At 41.3% G+C, this 19783-nt stretch overlaps 1 protein-coding gene across 2 annotated transcripts in view; it reads right to left on the minus strand.

The window, feature by feature from the left end:
* Positions 1 to 14310: 14310 nt before the first annotated feature.
* BLTP3B (bridge-like lipid transfer protein family member 3B) overlaps positions 14311 to 19783 on the minus strand; it is a 93533-nt gene continuing 88060 nt past the window's right edge. For both annotated transcript variants that reach the window (XM_072655670.1, XM_072655671.1), the window contains exons 20-21: positions 14737 to 14888; positions 14311 to 14558 (exon numbers count right to left, since the gene is read on the minus strand). In XM_072655670.1, coding sequence (XP_072511771.1) covers positions 14430 to 14558; positions 14737 to 14888 — 281 coding nt within the window. In that variant the 3' untranslated portion in view covers positions 14311 to 14429. The remainder of the gene's footprint in view (positions 14559 to 14736; positions 14889 to 19783) is intronic.

The following is a 19783-nucleotide window of genomic DNA, read 5'->3' on the forward strand; positions in this document are numbered from 1 at the left end:
TCAATAGACATAAACAAAATCTCTTTGAGATCTTCAATAATTTTAAATTAAGAATGTAAAGGGGTCCTTAGACCAAAAAATTGGAGAACTGCTGTACAGATGGCTCTCTGAGAGGGAAGGAGAAGAGATACACTTAGATGATGTAAAAACAAACTATACCAATGAAAATTCATTTCTTAAAAATACAGACATAAATGTCAAATATGGGAATTCAGAAAATTATGGGAAGATTTGTATTAACTGATGTGGAATGAAGTAAGCATAGGATAACAGAGAGCATGGTATACACATCAATTAATCAATCAACATCCACTTATCAAACTCCTACTTTTTGTCAGGCAGTGTGCTGTGGATACAAAGACAAAAATGAACCATCCCATGCTCTCAAGAATTTTACATTCTAGCTGGAAAGCCATGCAGCTACCACCTTAGTCCAGGTTCTCATCATCTCCTGCCTAGGTTAAGGCCTTCTACTCAAACTCCCTGCCTCAAGCCTCTCAACCACTGTGGTCCATTCTACACATTACTGTCATTTTCCTTACTCTCAGATCTGATCCTGTGACTCTCCTACACAAATAACTCTAGTGGATTCCTATTGCCTCCAGAAGAAACTATAAACTTGTTTCCCTTTTCAAGTCCCATACAATTTGGTCCCAATTTACTTTACCTGCCTTATTGGATGTTAATCCTTCTCCCACCTTCTACAATCCAATTAAACTGGGCTTTCTCTCTGTTCCTTCCACACAACCCTTCACTTGCTGTCTCCCATGTCTGGAATGCACTCACTCCTTACCTTGGCTCAGAGCTCCCCTCTTGCTTTAAAATTCAAGTAATACCTTTTGGAGAAAGCCTCTGCTAATTCCCCCACCTGCTAGTACCATCCGTCCCAAACTATCTTGTACTTTGTTTGTGTTTGTTCACCTTGTGCTGCATATATTTGTATATGTACTTCTTGCCTCCCATCTCTTTTTCTTGTGTTTCCTTCCCCAACTAGGCAATACAGCAGCCAGTTTGAGACAGACAAGACTAGGTACCCTTGTGAGTTTCAGAAGGTCATGAGGTCCTGGATGGCCACTGAGGCAGTAGCTAGAGGATTCATTGGAGCAACCAATTGTGCTCATGTTTCTAATAGTACAGGTAGCAGGAGGAGTGGGCTGGTGGTGAGAGAAGAGCCAGGGTGAAAGCCATTAAAAAAGAAAATCAGGTCTGGCTTGGGATTCTGGCAATGCCCAACTCTGAGGTGGACTGTGGAGTGCTTAGATAGCGGGGTTGCACATCTGTTGTATATTCTGGTAAGGCTTAAGATATGGGCCTCTGAACAGATTGTAATGTAGCAATAAGGTAAAATACGGAACCCTGTTTAAATCATTCTGTTCATGCATGCTGTGATTCTCTTGTGCATCTTGTTACTTTCTATATGGCAGTAAAACCAGATGTCCTATACCCAGTTCATATGGTACATTTGTGTATCTCTTTCACTTTCCCTATTTTAGGGAAATCCTAGATCACAGCCAAAATTAGTAATTTTTCCTGGAGTAACCAGGTCTGGGGTTGATGAGCCAATCACTGTAATAATGAAAAGTTACATTCCCTGTGGTCTGGCTTTCCCTAACCTAGAACCCACAACAAGATCAAATCTCTTGGTATGAAATGGAGAATCACAAGTCCTCTGTGCCCCTGTGAATAACAAAGACAGTTACTTCTTTTTAGACACTATGTCAGACAATATACTACATTCCCAACAAAAGTGGATCCCCAACAGATCCAAGCCATCATACTCCAGCACACTTTCAGGACAGCCTAGAACATCATTTGATCAATATTTCTGAATATTCCAGTTATTTGATCCTAGAGTTACGGACTTGGAATCAAGGAGACCTGCTTCCAATCCCACCTGAGTCAGGCGCTGGCGCATACCATGAGCTGTATCATTTCTCTCAGCACCTCAGTTTTCTCATTTATAAAATGGAAATACAATTTTTACAATATCTATCTCATGGGGTGGTTGGGAGAAAGGTACTTGGCAGACCCTATACTACATGTTGTAAGGGTTGGTTCATTCTTTCTATAGTTATTTTGAGCTCTTACCACACTTCCCGGCACATGTAAACACTTGATTAACGGAAAATCAGTAAAGTGTTTTGAAAGACTGGGTGCAAGTCCTGCTTGATACATCCTGGCTATGTGATCTGGGACAAGTGACCTTACCTTTTAACACCGGCAGGGAATGCTCTAAGACTCTTAAGTGGCAGAGCACTTGCCCACCTGCATTGGTAGAAGAAATTTCCCCCAGCTGGGAGTTCCCCATACCAATGAATTCTACATCTTTATCCTTAATGAATGTTTGACTATTGTCATTATTGTTATTAAAAGATACTTCCATTAATAGGCATTGTCCATGGAAGTATCCATGGAGCACTGAGCTTTTATATATGGGCAAAGGCTACATGTGTCTACAACACTCCCTAGCATTTCCTGAACCAGATGAAAATATAATTAGAAAAATTTAACGAAATAAATAAGAATACAACAGAACACAGATAATGGTTTTCTAAGTCAATATCCAGTTGTAGGGATACTTGTACAGTTAGGTGGCCTCCCTTCTATTTGAGTTTGACTCCCCTGGAGGACTAGATACAAGACCAGCCTTGGAGATAGGAGTTCTCCCTCTGACACATACTAGCTGTATGACCCTGGGCAAGTCATTTAACCTTTTGGTGTCTCAGGCTATCTCCAAGACCATCAGTTACACATAAGTAGCATCAGTGGAGGAAATTTCTATCCAAGAAGTTTCCTACCTCATACCCCCCATCACAATATCACCTAAACAAATTAAAAAGAAAATTCATGAAAGATCCCTCTATCTATAGATTTTTCCTATGTGCTTTACTGCTGGAACTGAGTTCAAAGTATTCTCTTAATTCTGTTTTGTTTACTTTTTACCAATGCTCATATAGGCTCCTGCACTGATCATGCCATATAGTTTGGCTGGAGTAGCTTTGCCCACAGGAACCCTTCAGATTGTATTTATCCTTATCCTACAAAGGCATTCTCTCTCCCTCTCTCTCTCTCTCTCTCTCTCTCTCTCTCTCTCTCTCTCTCTCTCTCTCTCTCTCTCTCTCTCTCTCTCTCTCTCTCGCTTATATAAAGTTTTATTTGGGCCCCTCTTCCCATCTTCCTAACTCCTTGTCAAAAACAAAAACTCTTTAAATCTGGAGCCCTTCTCTGTCAAATTCTTCAGTAGACTGACTGCAAGAAAGGTTAATCACTTCTTTCTTCTCCCCTAGTCACCATTACTCTGAAATATTTCGTCTCATAAACGTGGAGGTGAAATATAAGTCAGGTAAATGAGAAAAACTGTATTCACTACTGAAGCAGTACAGCATGGCTTGCAGACAGCTAATAAGTAGCATTCTGCATTTCTAAATGGCAGTGAGTGCACTGAAAATACAAACTAATTCAAAAAGAAGTGCCCTGCCATTTTATCTAAGTGGTTTCTTCCTCTCCCCAGCTCCCCAAAAAATAAAGATTACTATTCTTGATGACTCAAAAGATACATGTTTTTCACCCAGGACCAAGAAAACTCTTGATCATATTTTGCAGGAAATTTAAATGGAAATGAAATAGACATTCTGTTGTTTTCATCATCTTTAAATTTTTCCTCAAAAAAAATTTTCAAAATCCTCCAATTAGTTGACATCACTATTCTGTAAATGTTAGTGTCTGTATTGATAAAGTCAATCAAGGACCTGTGATTTCATCAATATGAGAAGTCCCAGTGTGGGACACCCTTGATAAAGGCAGACTCATCTATAGCTCATCATCAGCCCAACACTCCAAGAAGTTAAAAGACTTTTCCACCAGCACATAGCTAGCGGGTATCAGAACTAAGTTCTGAACCCAGATCTTCCTGATACCATGTCTATCAGTTAGTCAAGAAGCATTTATTAAGCATCTACTATGTGTCAGGCATTGGATTAAATGCTAGATCAACTATGCCTGGCACACAGTAGTACTTACTAAGTGTTGATCAAACAAATATATGAAGTTAGCACAATCTATACATCATACTAACAGATCCACATCGTTTATTGCTTCGCTCTTTGCACTTACAACCCCAGCACCTAAAACAGCACCAGGCACCCAAGAAGTTCTTAATAAATGCTTATTGATTGATGAAATCACACAATGCTTTTTAGAAACTTCATATAAACGATTCTGCTTGCCCAAGAGCGTAGTCTGTCCCTAGTCAACATTTAACAAATGTTCTCTCAATGTGGTGAGTAGTTAGCAGAGCCTTAATTAGGAACATTTGCCCCAGGAGGAAAAGGGTACAAAATGAGCTCAGTGTGAAAATCAGGTTCGAGGACCTCGGATCGACCTTTTAAGACAAATTTAGTTGAGAGGGTAAAAGGGGGATGGTTGCCCCCATGGCAGCTCCACAGAGACACCATGACACTTCTGGCTGTGGGTGTGCCACAAAAAGGGGAGGGCAAAGAGGGAAGCAAGTTGCAAGCACTCACTTGGGATACAGCTGCTAATGGGTAAGAATAATTGTGCCACCTGCTACCTTCCTATTTTAACCAGTTATTCTCACCAATTTAAGGCTAAACTCAGTTGGTTCTACATTGCTGAAGGACTGTGAGTGCTATCAGTTCTCTCTAAATTTCAGAGCCCTGAGATACAGGCCCAGCTACCCCATTCTAATTATGACAGATAATTATTGTTACTTTCATTTTCTCTTAGAAGGCTAAAATTCTACTTGTGTAATTAAATGATTTGTCCACACTCTTAAGTCAATTGAATAGGAATCATCCATAACAGTGACCATCATCCTCTGTCTTTTCAGGTTTACAGCTTTTTCAAGATATCTACTTCCCTTATTCTTCTTCAGGCAACAAACATAATGGGAAAAGCACATGAGAAAACAAATTCTTGTTAATAGAAAAAAAAATTAACAAATATTAGAAAAAAAATTTTTTTTAAAAGAGCACCAACCTACAATCAAAAGACCAAGGTTCTAATTCTGGCTCTATGACTTAGTTGTGTAACCTTGGACAAATTACTTTATCCATGCTTAATTTGCCTGCTCTGTAAAATGGAGATGACATTTACCTAGTAGAAGAATGTTGGGGACTTGGAGCTGGGAAGACCCAAGTTAGAATGTGGCCATAGGCGCTTACTATCTATGTGACCCTGGACAAATACGTCCCTTAACCTCTTTCAATCTGTTTCATGAAGATAATTGCACTTACTCCCATGCATTTGTTGTGAGGATGAAATGAGATGATACATATAATATAATTACAATAGCTAAGTGTTAGCTATTGTAATATCCTAGCAGGGCTATTGTGAGGATCCAATCAAAAATAAGGCAGCCAGGTGGCACCACAGTGTACAGAGCACTGAACTTAGAATCACAGACTTTATTACTTGAACTCTCCATGAGTTCAAATCCAGCCCCTGTTTGCCCCAGTTTCCTCAACTGTAAAATGGGTCAGAGAAGGAAATGAAAACCACTCCAGGATCTTTGCCAAGAAAACCCCAAATGGGCTTGTGAAGAGTGAGACAACTAAAACAACACAACAAACAAATAACTGGCACGAATTTTGTAAATTATAGAGGCCTGAGTGCTGAGCTGAGAGGAAGACCTGGATTCGAATCCCACCTCTAACATTTACTAGCTGTTTGACCCGGAGGGGTAAGTCACAATTCTGCCAAGTCTCAGATTCTTCATCAGGAAAATGAAGATAATACCTTTAGTATCCAACAGCCAGGGTCATTATGAGGCTTAGATGAGAAATGGAATATTAGGCAGTTATGTGTTAAAAAATTTAAAATGAAGTATGAAATCTACTACAAAATTTACTTTTGATAGTTTCTCAGGGAACTGACCAAAAGGAGATTAGCTTACATTTCAAGATGCCATCTAGAACCAAAGCGGGGAAAATACTTGGAGAATCAGTTTCCCAAACAGGAATTATTTTGAGAACTATTGTCAGGATTCATTTCTATTCTGTTTAACCAATACAACTAGCAGCTCCTGACAGCCACAACACAATATGTTATTCTCAATGCCAGATGACATTCTGGCATGGTGGCAACACAATGAGGAGACTTGCTCATCTGTTTTGTGATGGCTTATGTGACACCGTTTATGAGCCACACATTTCTGAACACAGAAACACACTGCTTTTATGCTTCTCTAGAGTAGGTAAGCACTAACTTCTTTGTTTCCCGTTCTCAGGCCACTATGGTTGGAAGTGAAGGGGGGGGGGGGGTGTCTCTGAATGCCCTGATTCTAGACACATCAGCCCCAAGGAATTAAGAAGAAGATAAATAAATGAATGAATGAATGAATAAATAAATGAATGAGGGGGAAGAGAGGTGGCATCAGGGACTGCTCATCTACAACCAAGGATCCAAGCAGACTCAGGAACCAAGAAGGTCTCAGTGCTTCCAGGCAGGGAGCAGAGCTCAGAAGAGGTTAGAAAGCAGTGATGAAAAAAGCCTTGGTGCAAAGGGCAGATGTGGTTTCATGAGTAACTGACAAGATGAGCCACATCTATGGTCCAAGGCTGAAACCTCTACAACCCTAATTTTACAGATGAAAAAACTAGCTCAGAGATGAATTTGCCCGTGGTCATAACCAGGAATTGAAAAGGTTTTCAAGTGTTCATTTCATATGTCATTTATCTGTGGTAAAAAGGGTCTTATAGAAAATAATACTAGCAAGTTTCAAGTTATTAAGGGAGTCTTGAATTCTATCCAGAATATAGAAGATGGTTTGCAAGTTCCCTAAAGAACTACTGAAGGTTTCCTTCAAGGGCTCCATTTGCCCAGTATAGTTCTCTCTCTCGGGCCCCAGAACCTCTTACTCTCCAGTTGACCCAAAAGGATAATGGTGATGTTTTTACCTAGGTAAGTGGTTTCCAACGTTTTCTTGTTCTGTGAACCCCTTTCAAAAAGAAACAAAAAAAGTGTTGTGAACCTCTAGAATAATCTAATATACTACTCATAATATTCTACAATTATTTTTTGCTTATAGCATCATTAAGGAATTGTTAACAAATCCCTAGGACCATCACAGCAAATCCCCAGGAACGTTCATGAACCACATCCTCTACAGAGTGTGGAGATGGCCTCCCTGCGGTTCTGTAGGCTCATTCACCTACAGTATAAATCCAGCTTGTTCAAAGGCCTTGTGATCAATGATGGGTTTTCAAGGTCCAATCATGCCTTTCCACTTAACCTCTAACTAGATCACTATATTTCTCCCCCAGAGGAGTGTATCACCACAGCCAGTATCAAAAACCCACTGTAGATATAGTTAATAAAACTCCTAAGTACAGGGTAGCTAGGTGGCCCAGTGGATATGGCATCATGCCTGAAGTCAAAAAGATCTGGGTTCAAATCTGACCTCAGACACTTTCTACTTATCTAGCCTCTGTTTGTGTCACTTTCCTCATTTGTAAAATGGAAATAACAGCACCTACCTCCCAGGGCTGCTGTAAGTCTAAACATGAGACAATACTTGTAAATTGCTTAGCACTCTCATCATAGCAGGTGCTATATAAGTTAGCTACTACAGACAACTCCACTCCCACCCCCACCCCCCAAAAAGTCTGCAATATCCCTTTTGATCACAGGAAATAATGCTCAAACAATGTCCAGTATCTAGCACAAACAACTAGCAAATGGTAGCTGCTCAATAAGGATATGATGAAGTGAATTAAAATGTGTTGCTTATATCATAAGCTAATATGTGAGGTGAGTGTTATTTGAACAGATACATGAACAGATATAATGGACACACACAGAGACTATATAACTATATATACATACATATACATCGTACACATGGTAATATATAAACATACATATGTACTGATATAACATATGTTTGTATCAACATATCTATATTGATACATGTATGTACATATGAATATGCATATGCATCTAAAAACTGATGTGTACATGCATGCATGCATACACGTACACGTATGTAGAGACACACACATATATGAATTAGGACAACTAGGTGATGCAGTGGACAAAGCCTGAAGTCAAGAAGACCTAAGTTTAAATCTGGACCTGGATATTTACTAGCTGGGTGACCCTGGGCAAGTCACTTAACCCTGTTTTCCTCAGTTTCCTCACCTATAAAATGAGGTGGAGAAAGAAATGGCAAACTGCTTCATTATCTTTGCCAAGAAAACCCAAAATAGGGTCACAAAGAGTCAAATGTGACTGAAATGGCTGAACGATAACAAATACATAGATATGTAGAATTATATGTATACACATACTGATACATGTATATGTACAAATATATGAATGCACACTAATGGATATTTAAAGATACATACATATTCATGTATAAATGGATACATATGTGTGTATACATAGCCACATATGGATAACATGCATATATAAAAACTGATACATAAATGTGCCTATATGCAGATACACATATTAAAAACTGGCACATGTATACACATATATTGATGCACATGAGAACATGCATACACTTATCTAAATTTAAATGGATATTTATTTATTGATACACATATATACATGCCTACATATAAACTGATGTGCATATATATGATTCACATATACATGCATGCATGATTCATGCATACACACATATTTCGTATTTATACACATATGAAAGATGCTGGCTTCAGAGCACTTTTAACTTTTTCATACAACTTCCATATGTACCAACTTGTTTTACTTCTCATCCTAAGGAAGACTGGGAAAGTCCACTACACCTCCAAGTGATGCTGTGCAGACAACAGAAAGAAGGGAAAAGCAGGAAGCTGATTTGCTAAGAAAAGGGGTGAAACCATGGAGAAGAAAACACTCCAGATCCCTAACGGAAAGAGAGACACAAGCACAACTCTGAGGTTTCATCTACACTCATCTAATGGGAAAGATAATTTTAAAAACTCTAACAAACAGGAAGTTGGCATCTAAGGGTATGTGGAACAATAGGCACGTTGATGCACTCACTGTTGGTGGGGCTGTGACTTGGTCTACCAGCTCTGGAAAACAATTTGAAATTATGACAGAAAAGTTAGGGAATATTTATAATCTTCTGGTATGTATCCCAGGGAACTCAGAGAAAGATTCCATACACACACACACACACACACACACACACACACACACACACACACACACACACACACACACACACACAATATTCATGGGCATCCATCTACTTAAAGATGGCCAAAACTTAGCAACCAAGTGGGTACTTATAAAATGGGCAAGGACTGAACAAATCCTAGTTTGTGGACTGAAGAGAATACAATTGCTCCCCATAAAAAACGACTAGGAAGACATATGGATTGCCAAAAAGAGAAGAAAGGAGAAATGTAACAAGGGTGATCCAAATGAAAATGGTAAAAGACAGCTGAATTCAGATTAAATGCCATGACCAACTGTGTTCCCAAGCACAGATAATGAAAAACACTTTCCTCCCATTCATAAAGAGGTGAAGGACCATGCAGTGCACACACATGCCATCAGAAACATCATTGTGACTGTTACTTATGCTTTACTGTTGTCTCTATGACAAAGGAGGGTGATAACAGGGATGGGGGAGAGAAAAGTGATATCAAAAAAATCCATCATGTAAAAAAAAATATATCAATAAGCATTTTTTAAAATGATGAGCAGGTGTATTTGGTTTCTTTCTGGAATACTGCCCCCAAAATAAAGGAAATGAAATATTCTGAAACAATCCTGGAAAGATTTGTTTTTTCTGTCTTTAAGGGAGAATGACTATTGGCCATATCTAAATACATTGGGCTGAATCTTTGCTTATCACCTGAATACATACTCAGAGTAAAATTATGTTTTGCTCCAGTTCCCCAAATTCAGTTATCTTTTGAAGTCCTTATAGAAAATAAAAACAAGAAAGGAAAAAGATACCAAAGAACATTTTTGGAAACAGATGAGTTAAAAAGTCAAACTGATTATCGATCTTTCCAATCACTGGGGGAATTTGAATGAAGGAAATTTCAAATTAAAAAAAGACATCTGTAGTTAATTCTAAATTTTCTTTGCAAAAGAGATTTATTAGAGATTTATTCTGCTATTTGTTGTACCGATCAAATATTTTAGGTCTGTGCTGATACACACATACATATACACTGATACATAAATATACATTTATACACATATGAACTGATATGTACATATATTATAAATATACATGTATATAAATCAATATATGAATTTATACCGATGTATAAATATAAATACATATACATGTAAAAACTAATGTGTATACATACACCACATATATGCGTATGTATATATGCACATATGTGTGTATATATGAAAGAAATGTCTATACATATGAGAAACGTGAATTTTGCTGCATTTTATACTTAACTTTGCCATATCCCAGTTTGTACATAGCCACACCTTTTAATGGGTTTGAATGCATTCACATATTCCTAGCCTTCTCCTGACAGCTCTCAGTGCTGCCCCACACATTTGGGCTAGACATCATCAACATTGGACCTAAACAAAGGCATCCTGCACTGAACTTCTCCAATGGCTCTGGACTGAGGTGGGCCGTAGGGACGGGAGGCCATGCCACCAGACCTGGCTGGTTTCACCAAGTTGGGCAAGCTTTGAGCGGGGGCCCACAGAATAATGTGAAACCTAAAAGGGAAAAATGTCAAGTTCCACACTTTAGGTGCAGAAAATCAATTACCCGGACACAGAATAGCAGACAACAGTTCACGTAGAACATCTGAGTGGACTGCAAGATCAACAGGAATGAAGTTGATTACAGCACAGTCTAAAAGGTTACATTAACAGGAACAACACTCAGAAGCTGGAGGGGAGTGTATCTCTCCAGCTTCAAGTGCATCTGGAGTACTGTGCTGAGCTCTTGTTGGTGCACCTCAAGAACAGCAACAGCCTGGAGAGCCCACTGAGATGTACCACATCCAAGATCAAGCCTGGGGCTGTGGGTCTTTGGACAAGACTTAGCTGTGACATAATAGCTGTATCTAAAGGTCTTTCTTGCAGAAGATGGATGAAATTGACAGGCGGAACTGGAGTAGTGGATAGACATGACAGAGAGGTAAGTCGATTTCAGCTTAATTTAAGAAAAAACAAAATAAAAGCTCCCTAACCATTTTCCAAGACTGTCATGTGGACTGCCTCCAGAGCCAATGAGTTCTTTGTGACTGTAAGTTTTCAGGCATTGGGATCATCTACTGGGATGGAGCAAGGGAGAATAAGACAAGATGGTTGCCACGTTGCTTCCAGCTCTGACTCTTTGAAAGGAGGATCCGAGGACAACAGGAAATAACTTCATGACCCCCTTTTCACAGGAGGCCCTGAGAAGCAAAATGACACTGGCCAAGATCACATGGGTAACAATGAGCAGGTCATGAGGACTGCAAATTCAGTTACCTCACTAGATTTCAAAGTAGAGAAATCCTATTCTACTTATTATGAGAATAGTTCTTACACAACTACTTAACAAGGAAAAACTAAGGAGGCTAAACTATTTTCCAGTTGGATACTATGAGAATCAATGTCTAGTCAAAAGGAAAATGCATAAGGTTATTTGTCATGCAGTCAGGTTACTGACCCCTACTGCTTAGGAATTTATAGTGGTCAGCTGAAATGAACACAATTAAGTAAAGCCTCATGGCTTAACGGATAGAGAGTCAGCCCTGGTGTCAGGACAGTTGAGGCTCAATGCCCACCTCTGAAACACACACACTGGCTTAGTGACCCTGGGCAAGGCCCTTCATCTCTCACACAATTTGCAGAACGATCTCTTTTGGCTGAGTAATGATCAATATCTGATATCTCATGTGTAGACAAAAAAAAGTATGGCACCTATGAAGATAAAGAAAGCCTTCCTACAATGATCATTGTTTTTTGTCTGCTTGTTTGTTGAGATTGGGTTTACTTGTCTTGCCTAGGCTAGAAGTAACATGGCCATTCAGGGTGGGATCTCTGACCTGCTCTGTTTCTGGCCTGGGTCAGTTTACCCCTTCTCCTTGAGCAGTCCAATGTCCTTTTGGTCCCCTCTCCTCACTTCAGTCCTGTGAGCTCACCATTCAGAGCCAAGATTTAGTGAGAAAACCTCATCTGCTTTACCCCAAATGTAGCTCTGAGCCCCCAGACTCAAGTGATCTACCAGCCTTAGCTTCCTCAGCAATAAGGACCACAGGTGTGGGCCACACATGTCTGGCTTAGAGTTAAGAAGAAAAGATAAATATGGCCCTCCTGAAAAGGATTATGGATTCTAGGTTGCACTCGGGTTTTACATAGGTTAGTTTTGGGGGAAAACGTGCTGCCAGTATAAGAAAAAACAAAAAGTTTGCACAATACTAAACTGGAACTCTACTCCAGATGCATTTCAAATTCATTTTGAAGCATGAGAATACTGAACTCCAGCAGCGACACCTCCCAACAATGGCTCAGCTTCTTCATCACAGAGATTGTGCTTGTGTTGAGTATACGCCTATTGCTCAAAAATGCTCTGCTGGAGATACCAATTCCAGGGGTAATGACTAATTATTAAGTGCTTGGCTTGGACAATTGAGCCATATGTGGTGAGGGCACATCCTGTACAGCAACAAGGTGCTCCATTCTGGAAACTACACCATTCACTAGTTACTGGAGGCCAGCTGTGTTCTGAGCTCTCAGGGCAGTCTCCAGCATTTCTGAAGTACAGTTGTCCTTTAACTGTTTCTCCAGTACACGTAAACCAGAACCACAAGAGAGCTATTATTAGAAAAGCAAAGAGCCTTTCAATTTGCTTTATAATTCCAAAGCCAGACATACCTACCCAGCATCTGACGCACATATCATCTGATATTTGACCTTTGGCATCTAAGAGAGGAACTGCAGCTTAGGAGACTCATGTTTGAACGCCAGCTCAGCTACTTACCCTTGTGTGACTTCAGACGATCTGAGGTTCTTCATCTATAAAACAAGGATGCTGGTATACAAGTGAGCTCCACATTCCCTTCCCAGCTCTGGGCCCCTGAGTCTGTGCTACTTACAAAACCCACTTGTTCTTTTACTTTTTTTCCCCCAGAAAGTGAGTTTCAAATCACCCATCATTCACTTAAAACCGCCCATCCCTGACAAAGCCACATTCTGAAGGCTTCTGGTGCTGCTCAGCTGGCCTCAGGTGGCAGGATGTGCCTCTGTGACCCCCTCCTGTGGCCAAGCGTAACAGCAGCCAGCCAGTCACTCTCATTACAGCCAAAGGGACGTATTCCACATAAAGTTTTAATCAAAATCAACTTTATAAATTCAGAACGTGTAAACACCCACCTAATCGGGCATCAAAGAAACAATTGTGCAAAATTATCTTCTGTGTGTAAAACAAAGCTCCCCCAACACACTGGGGGTCCAGGAGGGAAGCAAGCACGTAGGGAGGAGTCATTAAAACATGTCCTGTCAAGCACTGACTGCCAAATTTAACAAGATACATTCGATCATCGACTTCAACCGATCAAGTTTCATAGGAATGTGCAGGCTGATTTTGGAATCATTTGGCAGCATCCGCTAAGGTTTCACCAGTTTGTACAACTTTGTGCTTTTTTATTTATACATTTGTACCATCTTTGTGTTGAGCGTGATCACTCGGCTACACAGCTCACCCATGACGTACAGTTTCCTTCACATTTTCATGTGATTTCACAAAGTCAGCAGGGGAATGATTTTCCAAGGTTTATAAACAGTAATATTGTACAATGTGTCGAGCTGATTGGTCTTTTTTTTACATTAAGTAGTTCTAGATTTAAATACATTATTTTATGAACAGTGAAAAAGAAAGCTCCCTCTGTATTTTACATCAACACTAAAATATTTGAATTTTTGTAAATAACAGCACTGTTAACAAATAGAACAGGGAAATAAATTCAGTCACCCATGTTAACAGAATACATATTCAAGTTGTTCTTTTTAAAAAATATTTCCTACAATATTAAAACTAGGAGATGATTTTTTTTTCATTAAGTATGCAAGTATTTTACAATATGTACTGAATTCCCTGGATCACATCAGTGTAAAAGGGAGCTAAGCAATAGCAAATAAAATGAAAACAATTTCAATGTTCATACCTAATCCTTTGTAAAAGAGGTTTGGAAATAATCATCCCCTTACACCTTCTCTGCCAGAGCCCTCCACAAATCAGGAAAGCCCCACTTTGCAGCTGCATAACCCGATTCCAGGGCAGTCAAACAAGGGCTCACTCCCTCACCCTCACTCCCTCGCTGGCTCCCTCCTTCTTTCCCTCCCTCTCTCTTTTCCTCCCTCCCTCCCTCTCTCCCCTGCTTGTTGGCTCTCTCTCTTCCTGGTTCCCTCCTCCCCACTCCTTCCCTCACTGGCTCCCTCCCTCCCTTGCTGGCTTGCTCACTACTCGCTCACTCCTGGGGCTCGGTGGCCTTCTTCTTGAGATGATGGAGCAAGGTGTCTTTTTCCATGAGAGCCTCCACAAGAGCCATTTTAGCTTTAGCCAGTTCCTGCTTGAGACATTCGTTTTCTTCCATGAGCTGAAATAAGGAATTTGGAAAATTTGGGCATGCAGGCCTTGTCACAAAGCCTTCATGGAGCATTCCCCAAGTTTTGACACGTGAGATAATCACGAATGCACACCAAAGCTAACGTCCCAGTTACTTACTGAATGCAGTTTTCTACAACAGGACATCATTTCTCTGGGTTTGTCATTACCTTTCTGCTCCTAGGGTCCAGAGCATGCTCAGGCACTTCTGGCCACGTCTGAGTCGCTTGAGAGACGGCCTGCCACTTCCTCAGTCCATGGTCTCCAACACTTTGATGCCCTGGCTCTTTCAACACACTTCTGGTGTTCAGCATTCCAGAATCTAATTAAGAAAAAAAAAACCTCAAATCTTGTAAAAGTTGAGTGAATTCCCAGCTGCTGGAGAAGTCTAAGACTTGGCCTGTCTATCAGATTGCTTCCCAGTGGCTCAACAGAAAGGGCACATTTTAGGATGGCAGGGCTGGGATGCATCAGATGCCCTTTCACACATGCCTGATTTCAATTCACTGTTTCTTTCATCACATTTGTCAAGAAGGAATGGGGTGCTGTAAACACGCGGGCACACGCACACGCGCACACACGCGCACACACACACACACACACACACACACACACACACACACACACACACACACACACACACACACACACACACACACACACACACACCCACCAGCAAATTTGCTCAGGATCTAATGTTAGAGTGTGTATGGCAATGGAGGGGCCATGGGGGAAGAGGTTAGGTTTTTTTACTTTGCTTTTGGTAAACACTAATCACACACCTGTGATATGCCAGCACTATGCTGGGTGTTGGGCCCGCAAAGACAAAAATAAAGCTATCCTTCACTTCAGAATGCTTATATTTGATCAGGGAAGATGGCATGCAAGCTACCCAGAGAGCAGATGGGAGGTACAGCTGGGGAGATCAAGAAAGGTCTCATGCAGAAGATAGCACCTGAGCTCCAAGTCCAGAAGGAAACTCTTGGAAGCAGAAGAGGTGGGGACAAAGAAGTACATTCCAGGCATGGAGGAGCACCCAAGGCAAAAGCAAAGAGAGAGGAGATGGAATGTCACTTCTGAAGAATAAGGCCAGCCTGGTCAGACTACAGAGTACAGCAAGGGTGGAAATCACGCAACAAGACTCAAAAGATAGGCTAGAACCAAGCTGGGAAAGGCTGTCAGAACCAGAGGTTTGAATGAGGTCATGGGCCCCTGGAGAGACAACAGGGCTTACCAGCATGTGTTGCCTGGGGGACGCCAGACGTTTTAGGCAATCCACAGTAGACACTTACGGTTCACAGAAGCTACTGTGCTAAGTTGAAGCAAAGAGTGGTAGGTGTTTGTTGTTCATGTGGATGGAGAAAAAGAGACAGACGCGAGAGATGTTGTAGAAACAGGAACAAAAGGCAACAACAACCAACAAGTGAAAGGAAGGTAAGGGTAACACTGATGGAGGGAACCAGGGAACTTAGAAAGATCAGGAAAAAAAGGAAGGTTAGAAAAAGGATGGGTTTGGCAGGAAAAGTCTGTGAGACACCAGGGTCTAGATTTACAAGAGGCAACCAGTGGTGGAGGACAGGCCCAGAGAAAGACCAGGGCTAGGCACACAGCTCTGGGTTATCTGCCCAGAGAGGACAATCAACATGAACTAATAAGGCGATCCACTGAAACATGCAGCTCAAGAGCCACATGTCCATGTCCGACCCAGCAATCCTCCATATAGGTGCTGGCTGCCTGACGAGGCTTTCACTTGAAAGTCCTAAGAGTTCAATTAATACTTCTAAGTAATCAAAAAAAAACCAGGTGATTCTTAGCACTCGGTGCCCCCTTTTCTTTGCTTATCAGCTGTTACCACTAGTACAGAAGGGAAAGCCAGCTTGGGAGTTCTGTTGTATTTTTCACTATTTCTTGTGCTGCTGTGAACAAAGGATCCATCACTGGGTGGTCAGGAGATAATGCTCAGGCTGGACAAACCTTTAAAGAGGAGCAGAACCTGCTAGAGAATTTGGGGGCTGGGGTCCCCTCTGTCTAGGAAGTATAACAGCTCTTGTGGTCTTTACACCTGGAATGTGCCTTGGCTAGGCCAGCCCTCCTCCCACTGAGGAGCTCCGCCATTTTGGAGAAGGGGCCAGCTGACATTCATTTTCTGACCTACTGTACTTGTGACTTTAGGAGTCCAATTCCATACTGTCACCCTCTTTACCATCCCTGCCATGGCCACTAGCACCCACTGCCCCACCCCAATACACACATACACATTCTAGCTTCCTTTTGGGGAGGTTTGTCGTACTCTATAAGCTGGAAGTTCTTTGAGGAAGGCCTTGTATTTGTAACCCCCATGCTCAGCACCATGTACAGCATCAAGTAAGGGCTTAAAACCTGCTTGTCACCTTGCCTTACCTCCCACACAACATAAGGAGGTGCCGCACAAAAAGGCCACAGGACAGATTATAATGTGTACACCTGGAGAAGGCTTCCACCCTCACAGATCCATCAACACAGAAGGCTAAAGATTTATTCTATGTTTGATTTATTGCTATTTGGAGTGAATGCTGGGTTTCTAGTAATGATTTTCAAAAAGTCCAGAGACTCAGCAACTCATGAAAATAATCTTGCTTTGAACACTGCTAGTAAGTGCTCAACACTATCACTCCTGAACTGCCACTGAGTCAGATACCATCAAGGAACAATTTGTTCGTATTAAAAAATACAGATAGCTTTACCCCCATTCACTTGCTGACTTTATTTCCAAGAATGCACTGGAGGGAGATACTGCACTAGCCTTCACAAACCAAAGCCTCCACATCTTCATGTCTGTACAAACTAAATAGGATCCTTGCTGACAGGAAAGGATCACACAACATGACAGTTTGTATTTATACAGGATCTTCCTGCTAAAGAACACAAGCATACGTCCCCATCTATTATCGGATTCATTCTTCCAGCATCCAGGCAAAGCTGGATGAGGCAGGGGTCACTGTCTCCATATTACAAAGACAGAAGCTAAAGACTTTGCCTGAGACACAGAGTTACTGGGGAAGTGAAATGAAAATCCAAATCTTGTGGCTCCTACCTTCGCCTTATCTAGAAGATGGCCCCACTCTCCTGCCTCAGGACCTAAAAATATATGATGTGGCTAAAAAACCATACAACTAAAATATAGTTTGCCATATATAAAGAAGTGGAAAAGAAGGGCATTTACCCTTTAAAATGCAAAATCCTTAATAAGACCCAGCTTCCATTTTAAAGGGCAGCTAAGTGGCATAGTGGATAAGAGTGCAGAGCCTGGAATCAGGAGGACCTGAGTTCAGATCCAGCCTCAGGCACTTACTAGTTGTGAAACCCTGGGCAAGTCACTTAACCTTGTTTGCCTCAGTTTCCTCATCTGTAAGATGGGATAGAGAAGGAAATGGTAAATCACTCCAGTATCTCTGCCAAGAAAACTCCAAATGGGATCATGAAGAGTCAGACATGACTGAAAAACTACAGAACACTAATTTCACTTTAAAAGACAGAAGAAAATGATGTACATAACATATGCGATAGGAAAGAAATGGAGAATCATCCCCCCTTAGTGTGGGTAGAATTGTTATCTTGCTGGGGAGTAAGAAGAGTCAGCCACCATTAAAGATAAATGAGGTCTGTATTTCCATACAGAAGTGCCACATTCCCTGTGGGTCTTCAAGCAAATCTACACAATGCAGGAGAAATTTATTTTTGCCTTGAGCTACATTCAGATGCACTTACCAATTGGTTCAACAGCCTTTCACTTACTGCACTGTGGAATGCAGATAAGAAATATAAGGGAAAACTATTGAAGAAAAATCCCCTCATTTCACTTTTCTAAATAAATCTCTCTTGGCCACTTTCCAATCTTTAACTCTGCATACCCCTGCTACCTTATGACAATGTACAGAACCATCTCCACCTTTCACCTTGCAGCTATCTGCTGAGTGTTTTTGGTTAGTTGTTTTTAAAGATATTCTGTTTTTCTTTCATTCCTAAAATCCTATCATTTCAATTAGTCTTTCAATCAACCAGATCCCAATATTTTTTGAGCACCTATTTCCTACAAGTCACCAGGAGAAACCCAGAGTGGTGTAGGAGATAGGTCCCTGCCCATAGTCAAGGGTCTTACCAAGCAACACAGGGAGACTGCATACACATATGTAATGTCAATTAGCAATACAAAAATAGGTAAAGGACACAGAAGTTTTGAGCAGGAAAGGCTGCCTATGGACCAGAATGGCTTAGGAAGGCTTCACGGAGGAAGACCTGAAAGGAAGAAGGAAGACCTTGGTCCTCAAGGGTATGTGGACAGAAAAGTATGAGATGTTGGGAGAAGAGCAAACAGAGGAAATGAACAGGTAACAGAGTGAACAGCTGACACAGGGAATCATGGGAAAGTCAGACTGTGGAAGGCCTTTCCCACTTGCTATTCTTCGGTAACAGATGTCACATGCAGATAACCTGTTTCTGGACTGGAAAACTTGCTATGTAGATAGACAGACTGACAGAAAGACGAGGAGATGGATGTGGCTGCTACTGTTGAGCTATTTTAGTAACCATGGCTTCAGCCACTACTACCCCCGGCACCATCAGGCTCCAGCTTCACTGAGGCAAAAGGAATAGGGTCCTATTCTCAAAGAGCTTCTAAGCAGGTCAACCACCTTCACACAGGGAAGTAATAAGGAGCCAGTTTCAGGGCAGGAGGAATGCTAACAACTCAGGGTGGGAGGGTATGGGTCTCAAGTAGGAGATGGCTCTTGACCTGGAATGAGCTGGATCTTCTGATAGGCAGGGGTGAGGAGGGACAGCATGCCAGGCCTGGGAGACGGAGAGCCTGTGAGAAAGCACTCATGTTGGAAGAGGAATGTCACATACAGGGAAATGCAAGGAGGCCAGTCTGGTTGAAAGGCAGAACATATAGTCAGCCTGGACAGAAAGACAGAGAGGAGCTCAAAATTCCCAAGAAGAGCTTCCATTTTATTCCAAAGATATGTGGGAGCCACCAGAGCTTACAGAGTGGTGGAGGGACATGGTCAGACTGACATTCTAGGAAAATCAATTTGCAGCTTTGTAGATAGATGGATAGGCTGGAGAAAAGAGTCTGCAGGCTCGTGCAGTAAACAATCCATGAAAAAAGGGGATGAGGGCCTGACCAAAGGCTGAAGCCATGTTAATGGAGAGAAGGGAACAGAGAGGAAGAGACAGGAT

This window comes from Notamacropus eugenii, chromosome 3 (assembly GCF_028372415.1).
Source record: "Notamacropus eugenii isolate mMacEug1 chromosome 3, mMacEug1.pri_v2, whole genome shotgun sequence".
Classification (NCBI taxonomy): Eukaryota; Metazoa; Chordata; class Mammalia; order Diprotodontia; family Macropodidae; genus Notamacropus; species Notamacropus eugenii.